Source organism: Carassius auratus, chromosome 13 (genome assembly GCF_003368295.1).
Source record: "Carassius auratus strain Wakin chromosome 13, ASM336829v1, whole genome shotgun sequence".
Lineage (NCBI taxonomy): Eukaryota > Metazoa > Chordata > Actinopteri > Cypriniformes > Cyprinidae > Carassius > Carassius auratus.
The window spans coordinates 13,455,381-13,481,830 of record NC_039255.1 but is presented as its reverse complement, the minus strand read 5'-3'; the positions used below and the strand labels follow the sequence as shown (position 1 = coordinate 13,481,830).

The 26,450-nt window shown below is 35.2% G+C and overlaps 2 protein-coding genes, 1 long non-coding RNA gene and 1 other non-coding gene across 10 annotated transcripts in view; 3 read left to right on the top strand and 1 right to left on the bottom strand.

Moving 5' to 3' along the window:
* Positions 1–7,841: 7,841 nt before the first annotated feature.
* On the top strand, positions 7,842–11,350 carry LOC113112739 (E3 ubiquitin-protein ligase TRIM39-like). Of its 2 annotated transcripts, XM_026278568.1 has the most exons (6): positions 7,842–8,088; positions 8,175–8,269; positions 9,122–9,346; positions 9,573–9,592; positions 10,161–10,303; positions 10,650–11,350. In XM_026278568.1, exons 2-6 carry the CDS (start codon positions 8,177–8,179, stop codon positions 11,198–11,200), a joined length of 1,032 nt encoding a protein of 343 aa, XP_026134353.1. In that variant the 5' UTR covers positions 7,842–8,088; positions 8,175–8,176; the 3' UTR covers positions 11,201–11,350. The 2 variants fall into 2 exon arrangements, with proteins under 2 accessions (XP_026134353.1, XP_026134355.1); XM_026278570.1 differs by lacking the exon at positions 7,842–8,088 and having other exon boundaries at positions 8,099–8,269.
* A 346-nt stretch (positions 11,351–11,696) lies between these two features.
* On the bottom strand, positions 11,697–18,170 carry LOC113112732 (hyaluronan-binding protein 2-like). The gene is made up of 15 exons (XM_026278524.1): positions 18,031–18,170; positions 17,622–17,742; positions 17,447–17,533; positions 16,838–16,945; positions 16,643–16,759; positions 16,384–16,494; positions 15,818–15,989; positions 15,442–15,536; positions 15,145–15,264; positions 14,227–14,346; positions 13,554–13,845; positions 12,909–13,051; positions 12,464–12,598; positions 12,229–12,374; positions 11,697–12,125 (listed from the first exon to the last, which is right to left on the bottom strand). The coding sequence occupies exons 1-15, from the start codon at positions 18,088–18,090 to the stop codon at positions 11,961–11,963; spliced, it is 1,992 nt and encodes a 663-aa protein (XP_026134309.1). The 5' UTR covers positions 18,091–18,170; the 3' UTR covers positions 11,697–11,960.
* Positions 18,171–21,590: 3,420 nt separating this feature from the next.
* The window catches only part of LOC113112747 (uncharacterized), a 107,133-nt gene continuing 102,273 nt past the window's right edge, over positions 21,591–26,450 (top strand). For all 6 annotated transcript variants that reach the window (XR_003293476.1, XR_003293475.1, XR_003293474.1 and 3 more), the window contains exons 1-2: positions 21,591–22,174; positions 22,390–22,470. This is a non-coding gene — a long non-coding RNA (uncharacterized LOC113112747). The remainder of the gene's footprint in view (positions 22,175–22,389; positions 22,471–26,450) is intronic.
* On the top strand, positions 24,847–24,917 carry trnag-gcc (transfer RNA glycine (anticodon GCC)). Its single transcript has one exon. It is a non-coding gene; the product is annotated as a tRNA-Gly (tRNA).

The following is a 26,450-nucleotide window of genomic DNA, read 5'->3' as shown; positions in this document are numbered from 1 at the left end:
TCGGAAGGCGAGTCGTTTTCCATAATGTATGTAATAAATACGACTCAGATTGTTTATACAGCTTTCAGTACATGTGAAATTAGCACTTGAGGAGAAACTGTGGATTCGTGGAATTTATTAGGCCATATCTGTAAAACAATCCCTTCATGAATTTTCGGGAAATTACGCACCTGCTCGCTGTTTAATTTTTTAAATCGCAATTAGTAAATGTTTTAGTTCAATTAACCGATTCGGTTTTATTAGTTATACGAATTTGACAGAAACAAATCCTCTTATTGTACCAAATATTAAATGTTTGTAATAAGGCAAAAAAGGCAAAGTGCATTAAAGCTAACGAAGTGCATTACACACATATTAAAGTAATTTTCTCTCCGCCTAACGGAATTGGCCCAAAACAGAGAGAGGGAGAAAAAATTCACTTTTAACTTGTCATTGTACTTCAAGGTATATAGTTTTTTCACTCCTTAACTTTGAAGTAGGCTGCAAAAATGTGCAGGTACGCAGACAGAGGATGACATCTAATCATCAGCAACTTCAAAAACCACTTAGCACTCCAAAAGCTAATGTCCCCGAGACATTCAGAATGTAAATTATTCAAACTCATTTAGCCTCGGCAAATTGGTCTAAGTTCAATCAGAAAACAGACTGACGCTGAACAAGAGGAGCAGTCTAATTGTACTTGTTTGTCAAATGAAAATTTCATTTGGGTGGAAATGGAGGCTCCCAGCAAATTCTTTTAAGGTGAGCTCCTGGTTGTATTATCAGCTAAACACAGTAAAATCCATAATCATATGGTGATAATGAAAATGGTGCCAATGTTAACATTCAGGCTTTCTTTGCCTTGGGCGAGTGGTGATAAAAATTAAATACCATAGTCCTCTGGCAGACACATTGACACCCAGGCTGGTCTTTAGCCTCTGCCATGCATTTTTGCATTTTAAAAACTTTATCAAAGCGCTCTTGCAATGTGGAAAATGTCATGCGAAATGCTCTGAAGGCAAATTGGAATTTCATTAATTGTAAAATTATTGCTTTTGACTGATGTATTACTATGCTTGTTAAGAGCTGGGAGTGGAACAGACCTGTCCCTGTCTCGGCGGCGCACTCTTGTCCCTCTAAGATATGCTCGGAGACAACGCTCTTGAGATCTGCTTCCGCTCAAGATGACCAGTTTGGGAATGGTGTCCAGTAGAAGTAATCATTATATCCAGGGGAATCTGCCTGTCAGCACAGGAATGACCTTTAAATGAATCAAAAGCAATGTCCACAAACTCTGAACAGAAAGAGTAACACAGCACAATGGTCTCATCAGTGAAATAATATTTTCCTAGTTTTCTTTTGTTGCAGTTGATTAGTGAGATTCTAATTTCAGACACGAAATTCAACATGTAATCAACATGAAATTACATTCAAGGGAGCAGACTGAATTCTGCCTAGAAAAAAAGCCTAAAACACGAGTGTCTGTTATGTAAATTATGTAAATTCTTATTTTCTTATGCTGTTCAGGCTGAAGAGTTTTTCCAGCAACGAGGTCAAGAGTGCTAACCAAAAATATTGTAATTATTAATTACTTTGCATTTGCATTGCAAGTGCAATACTGCTTTACTTGGTGACAATCCAATAATCACAAAAATAATGCATAGAATTACACAATTGTCACTGGACTAATTATCAAATAAATGTGTTTATTCTGGGCAAGAAACCTATCACAGAGAAAGCTGATTTATCTCAGCAACTTGGATCATTCATGTCTGATTTATTCAAAACATATTTTGAGCCGTTTGTCTAAAATTAGAATAATGAAATTATTTCAATAGGGTTTTGCTGTAACCAACTTATTTACTGTAAATCCAGTCCTATCCCTTGACTTGGTGTTAAGCAGACAGTTCAAGGATATTCTCAAGTAGAGAAAAAATATGTGGAATTTTGCATTCAACTTCTGTCCTCTAGTGGCTGTGTGACAGAAGCACAAATTGTCAATGCCACTGAATTTGATTTTAAAAGTAGCTTAATGAGCAAATTAATATGTGTTCATATCTAAACAAAATTTTGCTATAATTGTTCCTATCTAAAGAACATTTATTGACTTACATGCAGACTAATTACATCTGATTCTCACGTTCTCAACTGGATGCACAGTAAAACATCAATACAAGTTATTTTATTAATAGTAATTCATAATTTAAACGTGCTGTGTACACCATCTTGAACTGTCTAACTCTTGTAATTTCCTTCATCTCTCCACTCATCTAACGCAGTTCACAACATTAGAGCAGCATATCTCTCTGTGTGTTCTGCTCTCACCGTTCACTTTCTGCAAGGATAACCTGTGATAGGGTTATGCGAAGATCTGCAGTTATCCCTGTGGTTGCTTCCTATTAGTACTTTCTTTGTGCAGCGGACAAGTTTTAAGCAACGATCAGCCAGGCACGCGACCCCAGCTCTTGACCCGCTCTAATTAAATACTGGATTAAGCTGGAGGAAGAGGCCCGCATATATTCCAGGTTAATGTCTTTCTGTTCAAAGCCTTTTAAAATGAGCTAAGTGATGCGTTTAACTTTAGGAAGCTTACCTCCTCCACATTGGGTGTCATGTTAGTCTCCATACAAAGACTGTTTGTCATGGATGTTGAGCAGTTGTACTGCACACAGGACTTCAAGTGAAGCCCAAGAACATGGAGAGAGATCTAGAACCCTATATATATCTATACTTATATAAAGATGCAAATGACCCAAGGAAATGTTTCATTTCTTTTGTAAAACTCTTGTTCCAATATAAAGCCAACATAATCCAATAATACGCAAATAAATACATACAAATTTTGAAATAATACAATTGCTCCTGGACATTTGCAAATTTTTTGTCAACAGTTTCCACAATGCAACTGTGGAATTGCCTCTGAACTCTCTGAAAAGCCTTTAATAAAGAGCCTTTAGTTTCATTGTAAATCACTAATTAAATGGCAATGGATTTCTTTGACACATTTAACCTATTAGCTGAAATTGTAAGCAAGATTATTTTGATGAGTGTAACATGAAAGGAATTTTAGGTCCCAGTTCTTGTTTAGCTAAAAAAAATCCCAGATTTACAGTACACTGAGAAACAGTTCAAGAAAAAAGATCATGTGGTTTGCACAAATGCTAACAGTAGCTCTCTAGTTGGTGAATCAAACTTTCTTGGGGTTGACCCTGTGACCTTTGGATTATTAGAGCAGATCTTTAACAGCTGAGCAGCCACCACCCTATAATCTAACTGTTAGTTTAGCATTTTAAACAAGTTTTTTTTTTAAAGGTTGCAATCTGAGCTTTCACAGCTAATGTTCTTACTCCACATACCATCACGGACACAAATTACCACTGCATATTTCTGCCGAGTAAGACTGGGAGTGCTAACGGTGTTCATTTCTAGGATTCAGTCTGGCCCGAAAGAGGCATTTAGGAATGAAAATGAGACCGCCATTCCAGCTTTCTATTGAGGATGAAAAAATGACCTAGAGCCAGACCCGCATGCACACACACTTTTCTATAGATAAATAGGACTGATTAATATCCACTTTGCGATTACTGTAGCGCCAAAGCAGCTATTGAAAATTGAATGCTTATCATGTTTGAGGTTTCTCAGCGGAACACAGACAGCAGATGAAAGCAAAATGATCTTTAAATTGTGGCTTAAGATTGTGCGTCCGATAAGTTGTTTCAAAACAGTTTTGATCAATGAAGCGTTTATTCAATATATTGCATATTTAGATCCTGATGATTAATTTAACCGGAACTTTAATGCCTCTTAAATTTTGTGCACGACAGTAATCTTTTTACTTCTTTAGTGTATTATTAATATTACTAGAAGAGGTACCTTGTAATACATGTTTATGGTGGTGAGACAGAGAACATTGGATAAATTAATTGGCTTACATTTTTCTCTTTATTTTGACAGGGAACGATTTGGACCGTAAAAGAAAAATTCAGAGGAATGGTAACAAAGAAGAAACAAAGCCTTTTATTTCATATTTGATATTGTATTTTATAAAATATTCTTTCTATAGCATCTCATATTTGGCACAGTGGGATCGTTCCTCTAACATGTGTTCCTCTTACATTTACCAAGCACTTGAGTGTGTTTGTGAAGCCAAAGCCCGAGTGTCACTCACACCTCTTGGTATTCCTGTCGACAAAGACTCTTATCAACAGAAGACAGTCTCAATGCTAATTTTCCTTTCACCAGTCTGACGCCTGTCCAAATAACGATTGAAATCTTTCAACACTGTTTGCACACCATTTCATATGAGCATTTTTTTCCGGGCCTAAACTCCATTTAAGTTTTTAATAATACATTAAAACGGTCCCCGTTCCGGTAAACACAACCTGATTACCGTGAATGATTGAAAATGTGCTTAGACAGCGATTGGTTTGATTCATTCTTCTCCCTCTTTCTTTTTTTTTTAAGGTTGCGTGAGTGAATATTCTGATAAAAGCAATCTGAAGATATGAAATAGCATTTTGTAATGGTAATATGACCATGTGTGTACAAAAACTGTTCACAACAGATAGACAGTCAAGAGACAGAGAGATGGATGGATGGATGGATGGATAGATAGATAGATAGATAGATAGATAGATAGATAGATAGATAGATAGATAGATAGATAGATAGATAGATAGATAGATAGATAGATAGATAGATAGATAGATAGATAGATAGATAGATAGATAGATAGATAGATAGATAGATAGATAGATAGATAGATAGATAGACAGACAGACAGATAGATAGATAGATAGATAGGTCTGTCTGATCTCACTGTAGCCTCACTGTACAATTCAATAATTTGTTTGAGAGGCCTCTCTCTCTATCACTTTTTATCATATTATCAATAACCACTCAATTTTCCCCCGGCTGCTCATATAGTGTGGCTCACCCTGGCCCTATTACTGTTTGGTAATGAAGTGCAATGGAGTAGTAATTGGTTCACATTATACCAGATCAGGTAACATTAGCCTTATTTCCTTATCGCAGTGAGCCCTGCTGCTGCCTGTCAATGAGAAACTCAACACAGCTTCCCCTTGCTTTAATGCAGGGGTATCATCTAAATAACATTTCAGCCCATCCAGCAACCCCCTAGTCCTGCTCCAGTTTTCTGTTTCAAGATTGCATTCCGCATTTAGCTGTTTTATGTTAGCCGAAACAAAAACATAGGTTACATTTTACAACCTCTAGTTTTGACTTAACAGTCTAATTTTCCTAAATGTGAAACCAATGTTGTTTTAGTAGTTGTCTGCACATTTCAGTTTCAGGCTTCAAATGTGGATGTGACACTTACTGTAGAAAAGGTGTCTAAAAGAGTAAGCCGGTGTGGTTACAGTCAGTAAGGACCTTTTCTTTATTGATACAACCCTAAGAGGTTTACAAAGCACTCAACCTCTCCCAAGCACAACTAAACACTACATATTTCATGAACTGTCCTCTGCCAAACTTAAATAGGTGTCAAGTGCAACAGTTACAGTTTACAGATAAAGGGACACATAGCCTACTGTATGACATTCCATGTCCTTGGCCACCAATACAATTTGTATACTTTTACATGATTCAATAGCTTCTGTTTCTCAAGGAACTGATAATATTGGCTGATGCTGGTTTAAATAGTATGGAAATAAATGCAGAAATCACAATTCTTTATTCATTTATATGGATTAGTTTTTTTGCCTATATTATGACCCATTTGTGCCTTAAATATAAAAGTAAAAAAGTTTTAAAGACCTGCTTTCTTCATGTGGGCTGCAGGTTAACCACCCTTTCTGTATTTAAATCAGCCTATAGCACGCACTCAGAGGAATATGGGACAGGATATTGGATAACAAGGTTAAAATACAGGATCAAATATACTCTTATTAAAGTCCAACAGCAGGGATTTAATCTGAGCTGCCTAATAGACAGTGGTTTAAAGGAAGGACCGGAGGGGAGGTAACGGTGGGGTCAAGGTTTTGCTGTATAATGGTGGGGAATGGAGAAATTAAGGGACTTTATTTCTACAGGAAATTCTGATGAAAGGTGGATTATGGATCACAGTGGTCTTCCCAATCCACCTCTTGAGTCCAGTAATGTGCTCAGGCCTGCTTTTATTAGAGCACACGTGAAGCTGTCTGTGCTTTATTGTTACACAGGGAGCAAGGCAAGAACAAAGGAAGATCACAAAAGACATGCCAGATCATACTTTATTTGTGTTTGTATTATGTGCTTTAGACTGCCAGATGTACTGCAATGTTGTTGTTAAATGACAGTCAGCATGTTTCCTCTAAGATGCGAGCGTGCATGTTCAGTTTAAACACTTCAGTTTGTTTTCATATTATATTATATTATAAACCTAATAAATAATTAACCTCAAAAGGCTATTAATGAGCAATACCTGCTTATTTTTTTTATTTCATAATTATATTATGTTATATTATTATATTATATAACTGTTCAGATTTTATTATAATATATATATATATATATATATATATATATATATATATATATATATATATATATATATATATATATATATATATATATATATATATATATATATTATAGAGTTTATTGGAAAAACAGCACTTATAGGGAACATTGCCTGTCAGTACGCTTAATGAAAATCTAAACGGGATAAAATCTATAGAGAACTAATATAAAATGAGATATAACATAGGCTCAAATTTCTAATATAGTGCAAAAGATCAATGGTATCCAAAAAAAAAAAAAAAAAAAAAAACTAAATTAAATGTATTTATTTTTTCATATTCATATTTCCTATTTGTTCCTAATTTTTAACCAGGATCTTACATTGTATGTATTTAAAATATTATTTATTGAATACATTTTTATAAATGTATTTGTATAATACGTATGAATTAATGATACAATACACGAAAGAAAGCAGACTATTGTACAAACTATTAATAACTAATAAATATTTATTTACTTAAATATATGTGTTCAATGTACTATTGTGCAAACTAATGACAGTATTGAGAAAGGAATGCAAACAACTATTTGTCTGTTTGTTTGTTTCATCCAAATCTAACTGTGCAAACTTATGTTACTATTGCATATTTTTTTTTTTTGTGTACATTATACTACTGTACGAACAAATGGTACTACTGAGAAAGGAAAGCAAATTGTATAATTTATTTATTTAGTTATTTTTACACTTTTAAGTGTATCAAACTAATTATCAATTTGAAAAATGAATGCATGAATGTATATGTGCACAATACTATTGTATAAACTGAGCAATGCAGAATATTTTACAGATTGTTAGAGTTCAGGGATGGTTTTATGTATCATGGATTGTCAGTATGACATCATCTTTGTCAAAATCTTTAGCATCATCTTCATGAGTACTATTTTGTGTCATAAATCTTGTAACAAGTAGCAAATCGTCTGATTCTTCACAGATTTCCAGCCTTGTGCATGCTCTGCTGCCATCTGGTGGAAACATCCGTGAGCTGGAGGTGAAAGTTAAAGATTTTTACTATTTGTGTTCAATTTTACGTTTTTATTCTTCTGTTCACTCTGTCCACTGTTGTCTTCACGTCACTACTCTGAATCGTAGGCCGTCCTGCATGCTACTTCATGAAGGCTGTAACTGACCTTCTCATTCCTGCATTTCCCAGAATACATTTGTACGTTGTTTCACTGTTAGTAACATTAATAGCCACATTGTAGAAAATATATACACAGACTGTATTACAGAGTCGTATTGTTATGAATCCGCATGGGTCAATGTCTCACTATCCACTTCTTTAAATACCACCTCTAAAAATGGCCTGGAGAGGAAGTGGTATGTGAGTGTCCTGTCACAGCAGTGACAGATGCAACACAGCGACAAGTCAAGGTGAATGCCATTTATCTCTGGCAGGATCGTGCCACTGTGACCCACGCATGTGATCTGCTTTCACTATTAGTGAAGCATGAGCTCCTTAAAATCTCGCCTGCTGGAATATCTACATAGTTGCAAATTACCCCCTAAGGATTTGTGAAAGCAACATAAGGACTGTCTCTCAGTCTAACAACTCAGTCTAGCAAGGTGGCGTGAAAGCTCAGTGTCAGGTAAGTTTTGTTCTCTCTTTTTAAATCCTACAAATTCAAAGTTTGCCTGAATTCTCATGCAGGGTTTTTTTTTCCTCTTCAATGAGACATGCAAAAAAATAACCAGAATCATCTCATGAGACAAAGGGAAGTGATCAGATGCAGACTGAAGAAACTGAATGGCAAGCAAAATGAAATCAAAGTGAGTCTAGCATGCAAAATCAAGCTATGTTTCTTTAAATATACTGTACTACAAAAAAATGTTATTATTTAGTATATGTTTTACAAGACAAAACTATATTACAGTCTTTCTACTTTAATACTTATAGTAATTTCTCTGAAATTATTTGTTACATTTGCTTGCAATTTCTAAATGAAAACGTTTCCAATGTAAGTCTTAAACCACCTTTTTTAAAGTATATTATTTACATGTTTTATTTTAAGATAGTTATGTACAGTAAGTATATGGCCTTTTTAAAGTCTGTATTCACACCAGTGTTGAAAAGTTTGGGGTCAGTATGAGAATTTTTACTTTATTTATTTATTTATTTATTTATTTATTTATTTATTTATTCATTCATTTATTTAGAAAGACATTTATTATTTTATTCAACAAGTGTCCATTATTGATCAAAAGTGACTGTAATTTATGATGTTTTTTTTTTTTTTTTTTTTTTTTTTTTTGTATTGTTCCAAATTCTGTTTTAAATAAATGTTGTTCATTCAATAAAGAATCAGGAAAAATGTACCATGGTTTTTACAAAAATATTAAGCAACAAACACTAAGAACAAAATCAGTATATTACTTCTGAAGGATCATGTGACACTGAAGACTGGAGTAAAACTAATTTGACATTACAGGAATAAAGTGCAAATTAAAAATATATTAAAATATAAAACTTTAACAAATTTCTATTGCATTTGTATCAAATAAATGCATCCTTAGAGACTTTTTTCAAAAGCAATACAAATTGACTTAAGAAAAAGAAATTCAAATAATCTGTATTTTAATGAATTACCCGATTGAGTCTGACCATTTCCTCATCTTCCTCAGTCAAAGTCCTCTGCGATGAGAGAAAGGATAATGAAGAAGTATGAAGAGATGCGGAGAGTTCTGGAGGAGGACTGTAGGATCTCTCTGTCCTTCCTGGAGATGGAGGAGACGGCTGCGGTTCGAGCGCTGGACAATCTCATTGAGACAAACGGCGTCCTCCTCAGAGACATTGAGGTTCAGCTGAATGAAGGGATGATGGACAGTGAAATACAGCTTGGTGACAGGGTGAGCCTTTTATAAGAAGAACAATTGGTAAGACAGCTGTTTTGTCATGAACTCTTTTTGTTTATACATGTTGTACCTAAATCTACTATGGATGGTATGGGCTGTCATTACATAAAAATACCATAAACAGATCAATAAATGAAATGACCAACAATACATATTGAAACTTACAATCCCTGCATCAAAATACATTCTCACTATACATTTCTGTGTCTCTCTTTCATAGGTCACAATGTATGAGGACAGGTATGTATATTTAGAACCGCACTTAAGAGATATTGTTTTGTCAACATGTCAGGCATGCTTTAGAAAGAATGAAATCTGAATGACTCATCTGCAGAGGCGTTATTGTTGTAGAGATCATGTACGCCAGCATCCAGTTCATGTTTAGATTTTCTCTTGCTTTTATGAACACCGTTTAGCTTACTGGAACAAACATTATTAAATTAAAGACTGTTTTCATCCTAAAGCTGGATGGCAAAATACGACAAAAATATTTAGATTTCAAATAACAGCTATTTTTAAATGTTCTCTTCATCCAAAAGAATCCTGATTTTAAAACATTTATCAAGGTTTCCACAGAAATACTCTTTTCAAAATTAATAATAACGATAATGTTTATCGAGCATTAAATCAGCATATTAGAATGATCATGTGACACTGAAGACTGACGAAGAATAATGGAAATGACTGAAGAAGAATAATCATCTTTTTCTTAAATCCTACAGTTACTAACCTTAATCTCAATATAACCATCAGCCTTTTATATAGAGGGCAGGTGTTCTCTGTGAGCTGACATACTTTCTGTTGGCAGGGTGCTGGAATTGTTAACAGTGACAGATCCAGGTCTCATAAAACTTGATGAGGCCAAGTCAGATCAGCTACTGGGCCTCACCAACAATTTACTACTGTTTATCCGCTCACAGATCCCAATTGCTAAGAGGCTGCTGAAGAGCTGTGAGTAACTGTCAATAGCACAGTAATAAATTGTTGATCTTTTGCATGAACAATTTGCAGCAAATGAATGTTACTTTTTTTTAGATCACTGACAAACAAATTACAGTAGAGCTCCCTATTCTTTCAATAAACCATGAGGGGGGCATTCACACAGAATCCCTTTTGTTTTTTGCTTTGAAAAAAAAAAAAAAAACGCAACCCATAGGCTGTGAAATGAGGGAAATAATGCAAGGTAGTGAGACACGCCTTGTCATGCACAAAAACAATAGAAAAAGTAACACAGTGGAATGTAAATGAACGAATTCTGTGTAAACAGTTAGTCTTTGAACCTATGTTCATTTTGCAGATTCCTCAGAAGCGGTCCTGGACCCTTCCACTGCCCATCCCAAGCTGATCGTTTCTTCTGAAGGGGACTGTGTCACTTTCACAGATGTATGGCAAGATGTCCCTGAGCATGACGGACGTTTTGACACCACCCTTAACGTCTTGAGCACCCAGCGCTGGGATTCTGGTCTCCATTACTGGGAGATAGATGTGAGTGGAAAGATCTATTGGGAACTGGGTCTCACCTACCCATCCATCTCAAGAAAAGGCCAAAAGGAGGACTGCTGGTTGGGCCGGCATGCTGAATCTTGGTGTCTGGAGTATTTTGACGGAGACTACAATGCCTGGCATGGAGGTACTGCTCATCCGTTGCCCATTTCTACCTGCTTCCATCGGATAGGAATCTTCTGCAGCTTTCCTGGAGGTCTGGTGACATTTTTTGGGGTGGATACCATGACACCGCTGTACTCATTCTGTGCTGGGACATTTACAGACTCTCTACACCTGGCTCTTTGTCCAGGTCACGATCTTCAGGGGACAAACTCAAAGCCTATAAAAATCTGTCGATCTTAATCATCTTTGAAACAAATACCTCATATTTAAATGCATATTGTAGCATTTAGAAGATAAAGTAGACCTCCCTAGCACAGGGTTGTTTGATTCCACTCTGACTTTGTGTAGATTAGTTTTTTTAGTTTGTATTTACAGATGTAAAAATAAAAAGTTATGAACAATATTTAATTTTTGTAGCTCAATAGTTGAAACAACTGCACTGCAAACCTCCAACAAATATGATTTCATTTATAAACAGTTAGAAGAATTTCAGCACTTCAACATGGTGGAATAATATATATGCAAATACATATGCATGACATAAGTACACTATCTTTCAAAGCATTGGGCTCATCAAGAACTTTTAATGATTTTGAAAGAACACTCTTATGCTCACCAAGGCTACATTTATTTGACAAAACTACAGTAAAACAGTAATATTGTGAAATATTATTAACATTTTACAATTTTCTATTTTAATACATCTTAAAAAAAAAAAAAAATTCCAGTGATGGCAAAGGTACAATTTCAGCATCATTACACCAGTCTTCAGTCTCCACATGGTCCTTCAGAAATCATTCTGATATGATGTTTTGAAGCTCAAGACATTTTTATTATTATTATTACCAATGTTGTAAACAGTTGTAATGCTTAATTGTATGTGAAAACTGAGACACATTTATTCCCGAAGACTCTACAATGCTAATGTGTATAAAGCATTACCGGTAGATCAGACTACACAACAGAAAACACTGGCTGTGGCTAATCTTTCATGGACATGCTACTGTGTCCCACCAATTTTTTTATTGATCCAATCCAAATATTTAAGGACTCTGGTATAGACACCAGGCTTGTTCTTCTCCCCACAGCCATCTCCCCAGCTCACTATACCATAGATATAGTGTGTTTGATTTCTCATACAGGTTAAAGGCCCACCAGAGTCACCCTTCCAGAAAGAGAGTTGAATGTTAATATCATTATTTTTTACAGCAGAACCATCGGCTTTTAATATTAGTAAACAACATTATACAGTTAGAATTAGGACACACCTGACAGGAGTCCACTCCTCCCTTGAGATAACCAGCGCAAAACATGCCATCATCCAGCAGAGAAGGATATACTTTACTGCTTGAACAAACCTCCTGAGAAATCAGCAAAACCTGTGCATCAAGCAAATGCATAGAGCCATACTCTGCTATGGACAGGAAAGAAAAGAGAACAGATTCAGTCCTTTCATTGATGAACCTTCAACACAAATTCAGAAATAGACATACGGATACATACACGTCTCTGTGGCTCCCCATCCAGAAATGCTGCATTCTGTTCCATCTGCAAAAGGTTCATTGGGCAAGCAGGCGGCCTTCACAAACTGAGTTTCCTTTGCACATTCTCCATTAGTAACTTTCAGTTTTAATAGAGCTGCACCACAAGAAATATGTATTGTCTGATCAGTTGTACACTACTTAATTGCAGTGTACACTACATCATTTCCACTAAAAATGGCTAACGCTCAAAATGCTATAAGGTGATGGTCAGTTTTTTCCACAGCTATGAAAAGTAAAAAGATGCACTTCAAAATAAAAGCCTGATTAGATTACTTAAAGATAACACTAGAATCTGATTCCAAACAAAAATAAATATCAAAAAACAAACACACACATGCACACATCAATCTATAGCAGTGAATATAATTAGAATCCGTTTGTGCAAGTATGTCTATGTTGCTCACCAATATCATTGTAGACGGTGTCAGCGGTTTCCTTGAACTTCTCATGGATGATGGTGTCCTCCACCAGTACGGTCTGATCTGTTTGCTCCTTTTGTATCAGATTTAGTCCCCCCAATATAACTCTGTAGTCATTTATTTTATTACTGTACACACATAAAAAGAAAATAAAACCAAGCTATGGTTAATTTTGGTTTTAATGTGAAATATTGTTAGGATATTTTTTTTCCAGATTATTAAAAGAATCATGGAAGATTAATAAAATAATGCATAAGAAGTCAAATTTAATATTACATTTTCAGATTAATTTAGTTAAATGTGGTGAAATATAAACCGAACCAGTTTACAGTGATCATGGATTGAAAAAGAAATGTTGTGATGAGTTTACACAATCCTCACCTTCTGTGTGATTTAGAGAAAACACACATATACCATCCGAAAATCAAACCAGACAGTAAACATATTGCCTTGATTAAAATGTACACATAATAATAATTATAACTGCATGTAAGATTCAAATCTTACTAGAGATACCATTCCATATCTAACCATTAGGCTATACTACCCCAAATCTTAATCATGTCTTGTGTCTTTATTATTCTGTGTCCATTATGTTCTTTAATACTGTATACTAAAGGCCATACTTACATACAATGGGCAGCAGTCAGCACCCAACAAGGCTTGATAAGGGTGCCTCCACAGATGTGTCTGTACTGTTGGGTGGATCCTTTAGGCTTCACCTGTACGGATACTTGCCATGGATGGGCTCCAGGAATAGCTTTAAGACCCCCATAAATCCGGTTAAGTTGTTTTTTCGGATTAGGTTTTCCACAGGTAAGAAAGCTCTTTGTTGAAGCGTCGATCGTAGGTAATGGGGTTGTCGGGACAGGAGTAGTGGCTATTTGGGCTGAACTGGTGCTCTCTGGGGTTATGCTACCATCTGGTTTTCAATAAAGAAGACATTAATATTAAGTAACTTAAATTTTAGACATAATATTGGCAATTAAGGCTGGAATACACTACATGACTTTTGTCCTGATTTGCAGTCTGGAGGACTGGAGGACTGGAGGACGTTCTGGTGTTTTTTGGGCAGTTGGAGTTAACCAATTTCAAAGATATAGAATAGTATTATGGATACAGGCTGTGATTATGGATACAGACTTGAAAGTCTGATTGTGTGCGATCCACAGTCATGATGTACAGTTTTCTCTGTAACTAATTACAAAGTCGTCAAGTGTATAATTCCTAGACTTTTAAAATTTGTTCAAATATAAACTAATGCAATCATCAGTCGTCATCAATTTTGCCAGACAAGTCTTACCTGTTGTAGATGGTATGGTTGGTTGAAGAGTAGTTACTATTGGTGGAATACTGTCTGTGAATGCAATTGTGGTGGGTTGAGCGTCAGCTGTGGTGGACACCATTTCTCTGGTAGGGGTTACTGAAGAATAATTGCAGCAATGTGAATTACAGTCTGAATTTGTGGCAAAACTGAAATTTAATGCAGGTTTAGTAATGCTAAATAAATAAATGTTAACAAAAATATCCTTTATCTATTAAATCCCATTTTTTAAACAAATGTCTTCGATGCTGACCTGCGATTATCCAATTCAACCATACCAATAAGCAAATAAATAAAATTAAATAAAATAAAATATTGCTGAAGAGTGCTGAACTTCTCCCACATTCTATTCTTCATGCAAATTTTGAGCTGCTCCCTCCACAGTACAGACATGAGTTTACATTTCCTTCAGCCTGAGGATTTTTAATTTTACTTTTTGGTACATTTGCCAAAAAGATAACTTTTTTCCGTAAAAAACATGAGAAAAAGTAAGGCAAAAATAACGTAGAACATTTAAAAGTACAAAATTAATGCAATAATTTACTTTGAGTAATTCAATATTGTAATGCATTACTTTAAAAAGTAACTTTCCCCAACGCTGTTCATCACAACCTACCTGCAGAAAGGGTAAGTGAAAACTCCATTCACTCTTACATAGACAACTGGAGTGATACAAACTGTGAAAAGTCCTAGTGCTAATGGAAATATAAGTACTCTTGAACCGTCTCTCAGCAAATTAAATTCAAAAGAACAAACTATTACATTTAGAATGACCATTAATATCAGTGACTGTTATTAAAACTTCACAGCTTTTGGTTTAAACTTTCAATGGAACACAACTGGATTATATACTAATGCAATCATCAATTGTCATCAATTTTGCCAGACAAGTCTTACCTGTTGTAGATGGTATTGTTGGTTGAAGAGTAGTTACTTTTGGTGGAATACTGTCTGTGAATGCAATTGTGGTGGGTTGAGCTTCAGCTGTGGTGGACACCATTTTTCTGGTAGTGGTTGCTGAAGAATAATTGCAGCATGTGAATAATTTGTGGCAAAACTGAAATTTAATGCAGGTTTAGTGAAGTTAGTTCATGCAATTAAATACATCTGCTGGGTCATCTGTTGTTGAGTTAGAGCTCTCAACTTTAAAGTATCATATTATAAACCACACTGTGTCTTAATCATCAATCTTACCAGGCGTGGGACATTTTCTAACATCACAGTAATCCCATCGAAGTCTTCTGTTCTTCTTTACAAAGCACCATGGCTTCTTATCTCCATCAGGGTTTCTGTAATACAGAAAGGTGTAGGATTTTCAGTTGAGTTGGGGGTTACTATGATTTATGAGTCCATTGCAGCTCAAGCTCAGGTGTGTAAGTGTTTTTTTTTTTTTTTTTTTTTTTTTTTGCATGTTTGCACATATGATGGAGTCCAAAAGTCTGAGTCAAAATTAAATCTGTAAATTGACAAAGTTTTAGGATTTTGACAAATGTAAAACAAAGAATGCACTACTTCTAAGTCAATAATTAAATATATAGGCTTTTTGTCCACATGTGTTTTTTTTTTTTACCTGCAGAAGTTATGCGGTCCCAGGCCTCCACTAGATTCAAATGCCGCTGCAGGAAAAGATCCTTTATCCAGAAGAAACTCAGAGTTCCAGTCGAGACACTCATCCCCTTCTTCTGTCTCGGACACCTTCCCTCTGTATGACTGTCCATCGCCCTCATAGCAGTCATCAGGGTCTGAGGATAAAGTCACAGTGCACTATGATTGTATGGTCATGTTGTTCTCATGTCACAAGAAAATCATAAAAAAGAAACAGAATTACAGAAAGAACCTCTGAAAACCTCATGACATTGTGTAAAAATAAAGTTAAGATTCATGGTTCAATTGGAATGACCCAATAAAAATCATATTCATTGGTAAAAACGTATGATGTATGTAGTAACAGATTGCATTTAACATTTTCTAGTCATTATTTATGTATAAAGCACAAAAAAAAAAAAAAAAAACGAATGGTTGTCTTCTTCGCTAACATGCATTCCATTTCTGAAATATGTTGTAAATTCAGAATCCTTTATACACAGATATTAATCCAAGGTGAGAAACACAGCATCTCTGTATTTATATACTCACTGACTTGACAATATTGCCCACTGAAACCATCTGGACAAATGCATTCAAAATCATCGTCTTCATCAACACATTTGCCATTATTCTGACAAGGGTTTGGAGCACATGGAGAAACTAGACAAAAAGGCATTAATCATGAATCAACAAGTAGGCCTAAACAAACTTATTTTTTGTCTGATCATTCTAGAATCTGAAATGTTAGCGTCGGTTTGTTAAGAAACAGTGGCTTGGTACAGAATGAGTTCAGTGCTGTACGTCTTACGTGTTTTGCAGTTTGGTGGTGCAAAGGGTGGAATACACTTGCACTTATAATAGGGAGGAGATGAAGTCAGAAGACAAAGTCCTGCCCCACAGGTTCCCCTTTTACAAACCCTTTTCCCTTAAAACAAACATCATGCCTTTCAAAATGACTTCAGTGATGTATATAAATATGATACAGTGTGAAGTGAGCTCATACCTCTCTCGCACCTTCTACCTACAAACTGCTTGGGGCATTTGCATTTGAAATTATTTTTCTTTTCATCACACACCCCTCCATTCAGGCAAGGATTTGGACTGCATTTCCCTGAATAACCAAAAGGGAGAAACGTTTATTGGCTTTTAGTTTACTTGTATTTAATTTGATGCAATGTTTATAACGATGTATTTTGGTTTGTGTATTGGGCTGGTTTTGGAAAATACAATAAAAACAGGAATATTGTTATATTTTCAATTTAAAATAAGTGTTTTCTGTTTTAAAATGTGGTTTAATCCATTAATGGCAACAGTATACTTTCAGGATCATTACTCCAGTCTTCAGTGTCACATGATCTTTCAGAAATCATCCTAATATTCTGATTTGGTGCTTAAGTAATTTCTTAATTTTATTTTTATTTTTATTGTTTTTTTTTTTTTTTTTTTTTTTTTTTTTGGAAACTGTGACTATTTTTAATTGATTATTTGATGAAAGCTCAAAAGAACAGCATTTATTTGAAATTGAATTTTTTTTGTTTTTTTTTTTACTTTATAAATACGTTTTTACAGTCACTTTTGACCAGTTTCGTGTGTCCTTGTGAATGAATCCTACCTGTGAGACTTTGAAGCTCAAATAGCCACTTGTTTGCATCATCGTCTTCATCAGAGTCATCTGAGCTGCCAAACTCAGCCTTCAGGCCTGATATTTTTGTTCCAAATAGAACATTTGCAAAGAAGTTTAGAAAATGCATATGTATTATATTTCAACCCAAAATTCAAACACTTACTCTCCAATCTTTCTTTGCCTCTCTTTCCATGATGTTTACCAGGCCTCCCATGTTTGCCACGGTGCTCATGTTTAGCACGTTCAGCATGCTTATCATGTTTATCATGTTTGTCTTTGTGCAGCTAATTGAGAGGTGAGAAACTTGCTCAGAAAATACATTAATTCATTAAAAAACAGATTGTGATTCAAGTCTAATATTCAGTCATGAGACAATATGAATAATTACAAAAGCTATTACTATATATTCAGTCAAACAGTCTTTGACCAAGTGAAAAACTAAACATAATATAGTATCACAATTCTTCCATCCAGAATTTTCAGAATAATGTATGTCTTGTGCTAAAAATTCAGTAATCTTATTGTAAGGTAATGATTCTATATAATGATCAGTATATATTGTCCATACACACCTGTGCAGGGATAATGACAGCACAGAGAACGAGGAGCAGCAGCCACAGCGTGAGATTCATGCTGGTCGTTGTTCTCTGGAGGAGTGACACACAGCAGATCTGCTTGAAATCTTACTCTGTGTATAAGGTCAGTGTCCTGTGAGAGTGTGTGTGTGTGTGTATATACAAGTGTGTGTGAGGGTCATGTTTACATACATGTGTGGGTCTATGTAATGGACAAAAATTCAAACCATTTATTTATGAATTTCAAAAGGCTTCAGTTATCTTCAGTTTACCTGTACTTGAGTGCATCAAGTACCATTTTTTTTTGGTCATTACATCCCTCATACCAGTATAAATTCTTCTTTAATATTTCAAAATATGTGGAAAAGTTGTCGTGGCATTGTATAGTGATGCTGAATAATTAAATATGTAGCAATCATTTCAACAAAAAGTCCTGTAGAGAATGTTCCTGAATTAACAGATAGGCTGGCAGTTCACAGATCATATTGACAAAGCAGGATACTGTTTGTTTCATTGCAGACTTTGTCCTAATTGTAGATTGTGAAATATAAATCAAAAGGTAAAAGGCCAAAACTATAATATGCAAATATTAAAGACCCCATGATGAATACTTTTTCGAAAGAAAGAAATGCATAGGCCTTCAATATTACAGTTTCAAATGCATTGTTTACATTATCTGGTAGTTAGGGTTATAATGCAGACAATATCAAAAGGCAAAAAATAAATAAATAATAACAATAATAATAATGATAATAATAATAATTGTTCAGAAATAAAGTGACATTGAACGTAAGTGAGTGAGAAAGAGAGAGATATGAAAAAACATATATAGGTTAGAAAGATTCTTAACTAAAGAGTAGGTCAGCTGTTTGAGCCCCCATTAGACAGACAGAGGAGGATTCTTCCCTTCACTAGCTGCTACAACTGAGAATAGACTGTGTGTTCTTCAGTCGGGACAGAGGGTAGGCTCTATTGCACAATCTGTGTCTGCTATAAATCGTTTACAGAACATGATATCACATGTTTATCCTAGTCTGTGTTCCACAACCACTTTTCATTGCAGGTGTTTGGTTGATGTATTCACTATGAGGGAAAATCTAAAATACAGCAAAGTATACCAAAACTGTGGGCTGACAAGCCATTTAGACAAAGACAAAGCAAAAGACAAAAGAAATAAAAATAAATATCAAAACTTTCAATTAGTGAAATAAATCAACTTTGATGATAATCTAATTATATGATCTGCACCTGTTATCTACAGTCATTTTATGCAACATACATTTTATGAAAATATATCAATAAAACCTAAATCAATGTATTTACAAGTTTGTATATTTTAAAGATCAAAGTGATATTTTTAATCAAAACTTCCAAACAGAATTTTTTGTATTTCCTTGCAGGCCACAAATTGTTAAGCATTTTTTTTTCTTGAAACCAGATGAAGCAAATGCTTGTTCTGTATTTTTCGTAAGGGAAGATACTTGCATTTTAAAAGCTTTACTACAATAAAAACACAAAACACCTTCAACATTGATCGAGATGGAGCCATTTAAATTTGCTGTACCATGTGTCTAAAATGAAAGGGTACGGTCTGACAGTGTCTGCTTTATGATAAATTTGGGATCGAGGTGGTGAAATAAACTACATTTTAATGTCAGTTAAAAAAAAGAAAACAGGTATTTTGGGTTGTAATACTATTTCATTGTATAACTGTTACTTCTTTCAATAACATAAAAAAACAGACTCTTCAAAGGTAGTGTACATTTGTGCATTTGATGCAAATATGCAATATTCTTTAAAGCCACCTAAATAAACTTAAGAATATCAAGGCTGTAAATAAGATGATGCAAATAAGAGATTGATTGGGCAGTGTAGAGCTTCAGAAGTGACAGCTTTTATAGTCTTAAGGGGAGCGCTCTTTTTATGCACATTCAAAGCTATAATTAAGTTAAATGAGTGAAAAAAGCGGAGAAAGTCCGAGCTGGGGTGACTGAATGATGGCGGGGAGTAATACTTAAAATATTTATAGCTCCTCTTATGCGAAAATTAATAATGTAAGGGTGAAGTTACATTCATGGTGTTTTATGACATAAAGAAAGAATCATTTGAATGGCGTTTAAATGTCATTTTGCTTATCAAAGATAAGTAGTGACTGCAGGGAGACTTAAAAAAGAATTATATTATTATATGTTATATACTATTATTGCGATGCTGAGATGACCTGCAGTTGTTTGATGTCTTTATGATGGAGATGACTGGAAAAATGTTCGGAAAAGTTTTCGCTTTGGCTTGATGTGAACTTACTCTTTATTTAGAGATGTGTTTTTACTAAACGCTAGATGGCAGTGTTGGATCATTTTAAAGTCTGTCATTAAAAAGTGTAGCTGCTTATTTGTGGTAATTCAAAGTATATGTATACTGCTACTTTTATTATTTACATTTTTATCACCATAATATTCAGTGATTTTCAGATATTTTACTTGCTAATGTTATTGAAAATACAAATCAGTGTGTTGTCAGTTATGGTCCATATCTCTCAGTTTTTGTTATCTAGTGCTACCCTTTTGTTGAAAGACGTCACATCCATAATTTTTGGGAGTATTTCGAGTTTCAGGGGCATGGGTTTGGATGGAACAGAGAAAAGAAAGTGAGGGAATATTGAATGGAAGCCTTAGATTTCACTACCCTCTCCCCAGTTACTAACATCCCACCATGGTTTTTCCAGAGGCAAAGATAGATTTTAGTAGCATGGAAAATAAAAAGGAATGGTGATTGAAGGAAGTGGGAGTTAAAACAAGCATTTACTTAAGAAACAGTTATTATGATTATCTCAAAATTTATACAGATGTATCCAAGAACAAGGAGGAATGTGTAGAAATTGGAATACTTATTGTAAATAGTTTAAAATGAATGTTTCCAAAAGATTATCTGATCACTTATCTATGGCAGAAATTGTGGCAGTGACCATTGCATTACAGTGGGTTGGACTCCTTAGCTGATATAAAAAGCATTCAGTCAATGTCATCTGTCAGAGAAGATTTACTGATAGAACTCTTATCACACTTTGTCAAGATCACATAGGGGTGGTACAGATGTTCAGTTTGGTTGGGTGCCAGCACATGAGGGAGTGAAAGGGAATGAAAGTGCAGATAAATAAGCAAAAGAGGCACTGCAATAAGAAATACCAGTTCCAATAGTGCTTGGAAAAGTGGGGGAAAAGCAATAGTTAAGAAGAAAGGTAATGGAATATGGCAGAAATGGTGGGAGGAAGACAATAAAGGAAGGGGATATTATAAAATATAAAAGTCTGATAGCATTAAAAATTACAGAGAAAGTAATAGGCGGAAAGAGATAACAAGACCTGTCTAATATTTTTAAACTATTATACAAGGACTGAATAGCACCTTGTTTTTAATGGGGAAACTGTGGGGTTAAAGAAAATGCTCAGCATGTTACACTGTATAATATATGAGGTGTTTCAAGATAGGGTTCAGGAGGCAGGGCGGGACTAGAGTCTGATGTGGATACTAGGAACAGAAGGAGGGGGGTAAGGATAACCAGGAAAGCATTATTTAAATTCTCTAATGATACAGGGTTAATGATCAGAATATGAGTACAGTTAAAAAGACACGACGTTCCACACTCTTGTACAATAGGTGGCGGTATGCACCTAAAAGTTGTTTGCAATCCGCCATTAACTAAGAGAAGAAGAAGAAGAACGATCATTAGTGACAGAATCATCAGCCAATCAAATGTTGACTTTCAATCATCAAAGGCATCACGCCATCTGGGTCTAGCGACGTGCCCAGTCTTGTCCCCAGGCAGCGTGAAAGAGAAATTCATCGCAAGGAAAATAACAACCGCAGTCACCGGCGCCTACTCCAGATCTTGTTGCCAATTTACTCTTTTGCAGACGCAGGAAAACTAACAGAGAAAGGAAGACCTACTGCACCGAAACTGGATTCGGTAACAAAAGCCAGCAAAGGTTTTGTCCGCCATTTCAAATATGTATCTAGGAGTGCTATGAGTGGCTAACAGCTAGCACTGAGCTGAACAAGTTATTTTGTTGGCTGTGTTTACTTTTTATATGAGTAAAGGGGCATAGATTGACAGACACACGGACTTTATCTACAAGTGAAAGGTAAGTGCTTTATTATTTAAGGAGTAACGTTATTGTATCATGCACGTGGTGCGTTGATTTTACTGTGGCGTGGTGTGTGGATGTACAGCGTTTTTTTTACAGTTTTGCTGCTGTGGGCGCGTCGTCATTTAGAGTGACCCGCGGATTACTTTTACTGATCCATATAAGAGTGTGATTTTATATTTCTAACTTTCTTATATGTCTCTGTTTTGCAGCTATAACCTAGAGAGCAGCATATAGTTCCAATCAATGGTGGCCCTCTGCAGTGTTATGGACACTCTCTGGCTCCTCACAAGGTAAACACAATGCTAATCACCATACTTTGCATAACTTAAAGTACCAAAGTTCCATCACTCAATCAATTCTCATTCAGTACTTGAATATTACTCAGTTTGAGTTCAATTGAAATGCCTCTCATTTACTTTCCAAAAGCGATTTTAAAATAACCAGTCATGTTTTTAAAATAACCATGTAATGTTTTACTACTATAATTTTGCTGTATTTTAATATTAATAATTTATTCATAATACTATGTATTCTAATCAAAAGATACAAGACACACATTTAAAACACTTTGGATTCATAATTTGTTAAATTATATTCTTTTGTTTTATAAAAAGCACAAAGCATGGTTCAACTTTTTCACGGTTCGGTTTGTTTCACGGTTTTAGAGTCAGGGTTTTCGGTACAGTTCGGTATGTGCTATGTTTATGGACAAACTATACTTTCTCTTAATTAAAAAAAAAAGTATTCTACAAGCAACAACACAAATAAATACAATAGAGTAAAGATACAAACAGTGATTTAAGTTTTTTTTTATTTTTTGGGCAGGTATAGCATAAGTTTTTAGGTACAGAAATTGAATTAATCAAATGTAAAACAGCATTGTATATTGGACTGTATAAATTAAAGATTGTTCTTTATTAAAGTTATAAAAGCTTTTTTTTATCAAGAACAGTGAGTGATTTATTTTTTGTTGCTGTTCGATTTATGTAAAGACTGTCACTTTAAGAGAATGCACTAATACAACAGGCATACGTTCAGCCGGCTTTGTCTGCTGTAGGATACTTACAAAGACGGGCATTTTGACATAATTTTTTGTGTGAATTTGTCCATTTAAACCCAATAGCTACTTCAGGGAGATCTTAATATTTGCGAGCGTTCTAGCGGGTTTGCGTGGAGCACATGCACAATTCTTCTCACTGCGTGTGCGAGCTCGCGTCCTTTGGCTCTTAAATGTTTAAACTGACAAAGCTTAAATGAGTTTAGTTTAAACACATATTAACGTGTGCTGTTCAGATCTCATCTGTGCTCGTGCGCTGTCAGAACTCGGTGATTATGGAATAAATGACTGCTCATATTCCAGCAGTAGTTCACATTGATCAAGAGTGAATCAAGGTTTTTTTTCACTATTTCACTATTGTTGTAATGTCTGGGAATCCAGAATGCGCATCCATCAACAGAAACATATATTAGTTGAACCCAGTTTGTTTTACGTGCTATTTAGGAACCCAGTTTGTTTTACGTGCTATAAACCATATTACAGATGCTTTGTCAAATTTAAATTGAACCGCGGTCCCAGCACGAGCCGTGTGTGGTGAACCGAATGGTTCGGTTTAAAAAAAAAAGAAAAAACTAAAAGCAACAGTTTTTTTTATCCTATTTATTCATGAAAAAATGATTATTGTCATCCTTTTATTGACCTCTTTGCAAAAAAAAAAAAGCTGTTTTTTTTTTCTCCATGACTGGCTTTCATAGTTTAGAAAGATAAAATAATTTTTTTGATAGACCTGATAATTATTTTAGTATAATCATATCAATTGAAAACGTAGCGTTAAAAGGTGTAATAGTGTTATTTTTACCATATAAAATTAGCAGCTAACTAGCAACAGTTTCTTTGCTTTGATCTAGTTTCATCTCACTCCAGTCTAACTTTAAACTAAATGGATTTATAGGTAATTAACTGCACATTGTCTTAGGGCTATACATACTGAGGATTATTAAGGCTAAATTTTACTAAACACTCTTGCTAAATGGGGTAAAGCACACTTTCTCATTTCATTATTTTTAGCGTTTATTTAAAGTTATGTCAGCTGCATGTGCGGAATGCTTGTCACCAGTTGTAAGAGAAGATAAGGCAACTTTTTTTTGAATGCAATTCACACCCAGTGGTAATTCAGCCAAAAATAGTTTCCGAATGCACCACGTGAAACATGGATTCGGTCTTCCGACCTTAGGATGAGTAGATTTTGATGCAAGGAGAGAGCAAAGACAGAACTGAAGACGAAGAGTGCGCGCGTGGGGGAGGGGCGCTGTGCTCTTTCTCTCCGTCACTCCGGCAGTAGCCTGGCCCTGCTTTACTCACAAAACCCAATCACAGATCAAATAAGGCTTTGGCGGAACAAAAAATAGTTTTTGCGGCCACCAAAAAATTTTCAATGTAGGAAAAACCCTGGGCAGGTAAGAAATCTACCACTGAACCACCAATGCTCACATGAAAGGAGCAGTTGTGCTCACGTGGTCATGTGGGGCTGAGGCACACATGGCGTCTAAAACCAGTGCAGAGAGAGCACAGAAACTATAGAAGTGTTAAATAAAATAGTTTTGAGAGTGTTCGAGCTGTGAATGCAGTTCCTCATGACCGCGGGAACTCCCACTGGTTTTTCATGTAAGCATTGGTGGTTCAGTGGTAGAATTCTCGCCTGCCACGCGGGAGGCCCGGGTTCGATTCCCGGCCAATGCAACACAGCTTTTCTTTTGTCAGTCAACCAAAAAAAGTAGTGACCACTTAATTGAATCACTAAAGTAATTACTTGGCTTAGCCTGCCTGTTAACTTAAAGTAATTATTCAAAGTAGAATTATGAAAGTAAAGTGACAATGGCAGAAAAAGCTGGAAAGAGGAAAATAAAAACATACTTTAGCAGTTTAATGCATTTGATCAAGAACTAGGGATGGCAACCGAAAACCGGTTCTTATTCAGAACCGGTTTTGTTCTTTGAAAAGAACCGGAACCGTGAGCAATTTCTAAGTTTCAGTTCCGAAAACGGTTCTGGTGCAACACGTGACCAAGCGCTGTGAGCAGCCTTGTGCCGGTGTTCTGAGTATTCGGCTTTTCCCGTAAAGCAGCGGTTCTCAATTGCTGTCCTCGCGCCCCACTGCTCTGCACATTTTTTATGTTTCTCTTAGCGCTTCAGACATTTGCTCTATCCAGGGTTCTAAATTAACTTTTTTGATCACCAGCCAATGTGGCTGGTAACTTTCTAAAGTTATCAGCCAATCAGAATTTCCACTAGCCATTTTTTTTTTTTTTTTTAAATAACAAATTATGAGTGCCACTGAATGCAACAAAATACACACTGACTCAAATTTAAAATGATTAGTTCCAACCACGAAATTGCTTTTTTTTTTTTTCGCGTAACTTACATGCGGCAATCCTGACAAAGCATTACAACATTCTTGTGATCAAACACAAGCCATTCATGACCCGTCAGTCATTTGGCATTACATTTTATTTTCTTTGTTTGTTTCTCTGTTGGTATCCTACAGAGCCCTGCACGTCACCAGTTTTATTGAATATTATTATGTGGAATAGGTTTAATAATAATAAAGGAATACTAAATTGCATTATATTTGTCCCATATTGTCATTAATATACATACTGGCTTCAACTAGGACCACTAAATAAATAGACTGCTATTGTTCTGCAAGTATGAGGGTTAGATTATTTAGTGTACAGGTCGTTTTAAGAGTGATAAAGTGATAAAAATATTTATTTTAATACATTTTAAATGTTTAAAAATGTGGAAACCACTCATTGCATCACACCATCTCCTGACTGCATGATTATTTGTAAACAGGGACTTTATGGAGAGTGTGTATACATGTTTAAGTTTAACAGTTTATATTTAATTAATTTAAGGGAAATTAACAAGTGTCCCAGCCCTCAAGGGACTATTTAGCCAACAAGCTTATTCCTGCTTGAAAAGCAAAACGTTATTGATAGTGTAAAAAACATCAACTTTGAAACACATGCTGATTGATGGACTAGCATTACTCAACATTACTTACTACCTTCCAGCAACGCTACATTCAGTGAAGGTAAAATAGTAAAAAACATAGTTCATTTAAATGAAACCAGACGCCGAACCAGAAAATTTCTAAAAATATCCCACCCTACTTATGAAGATCTGTACACTGTAATATATGTTGCATTTTGACATTGCCAACCTTTAAATTAAGTTGACAGTAAGTAATATACAGTATTGGTCATTTAGT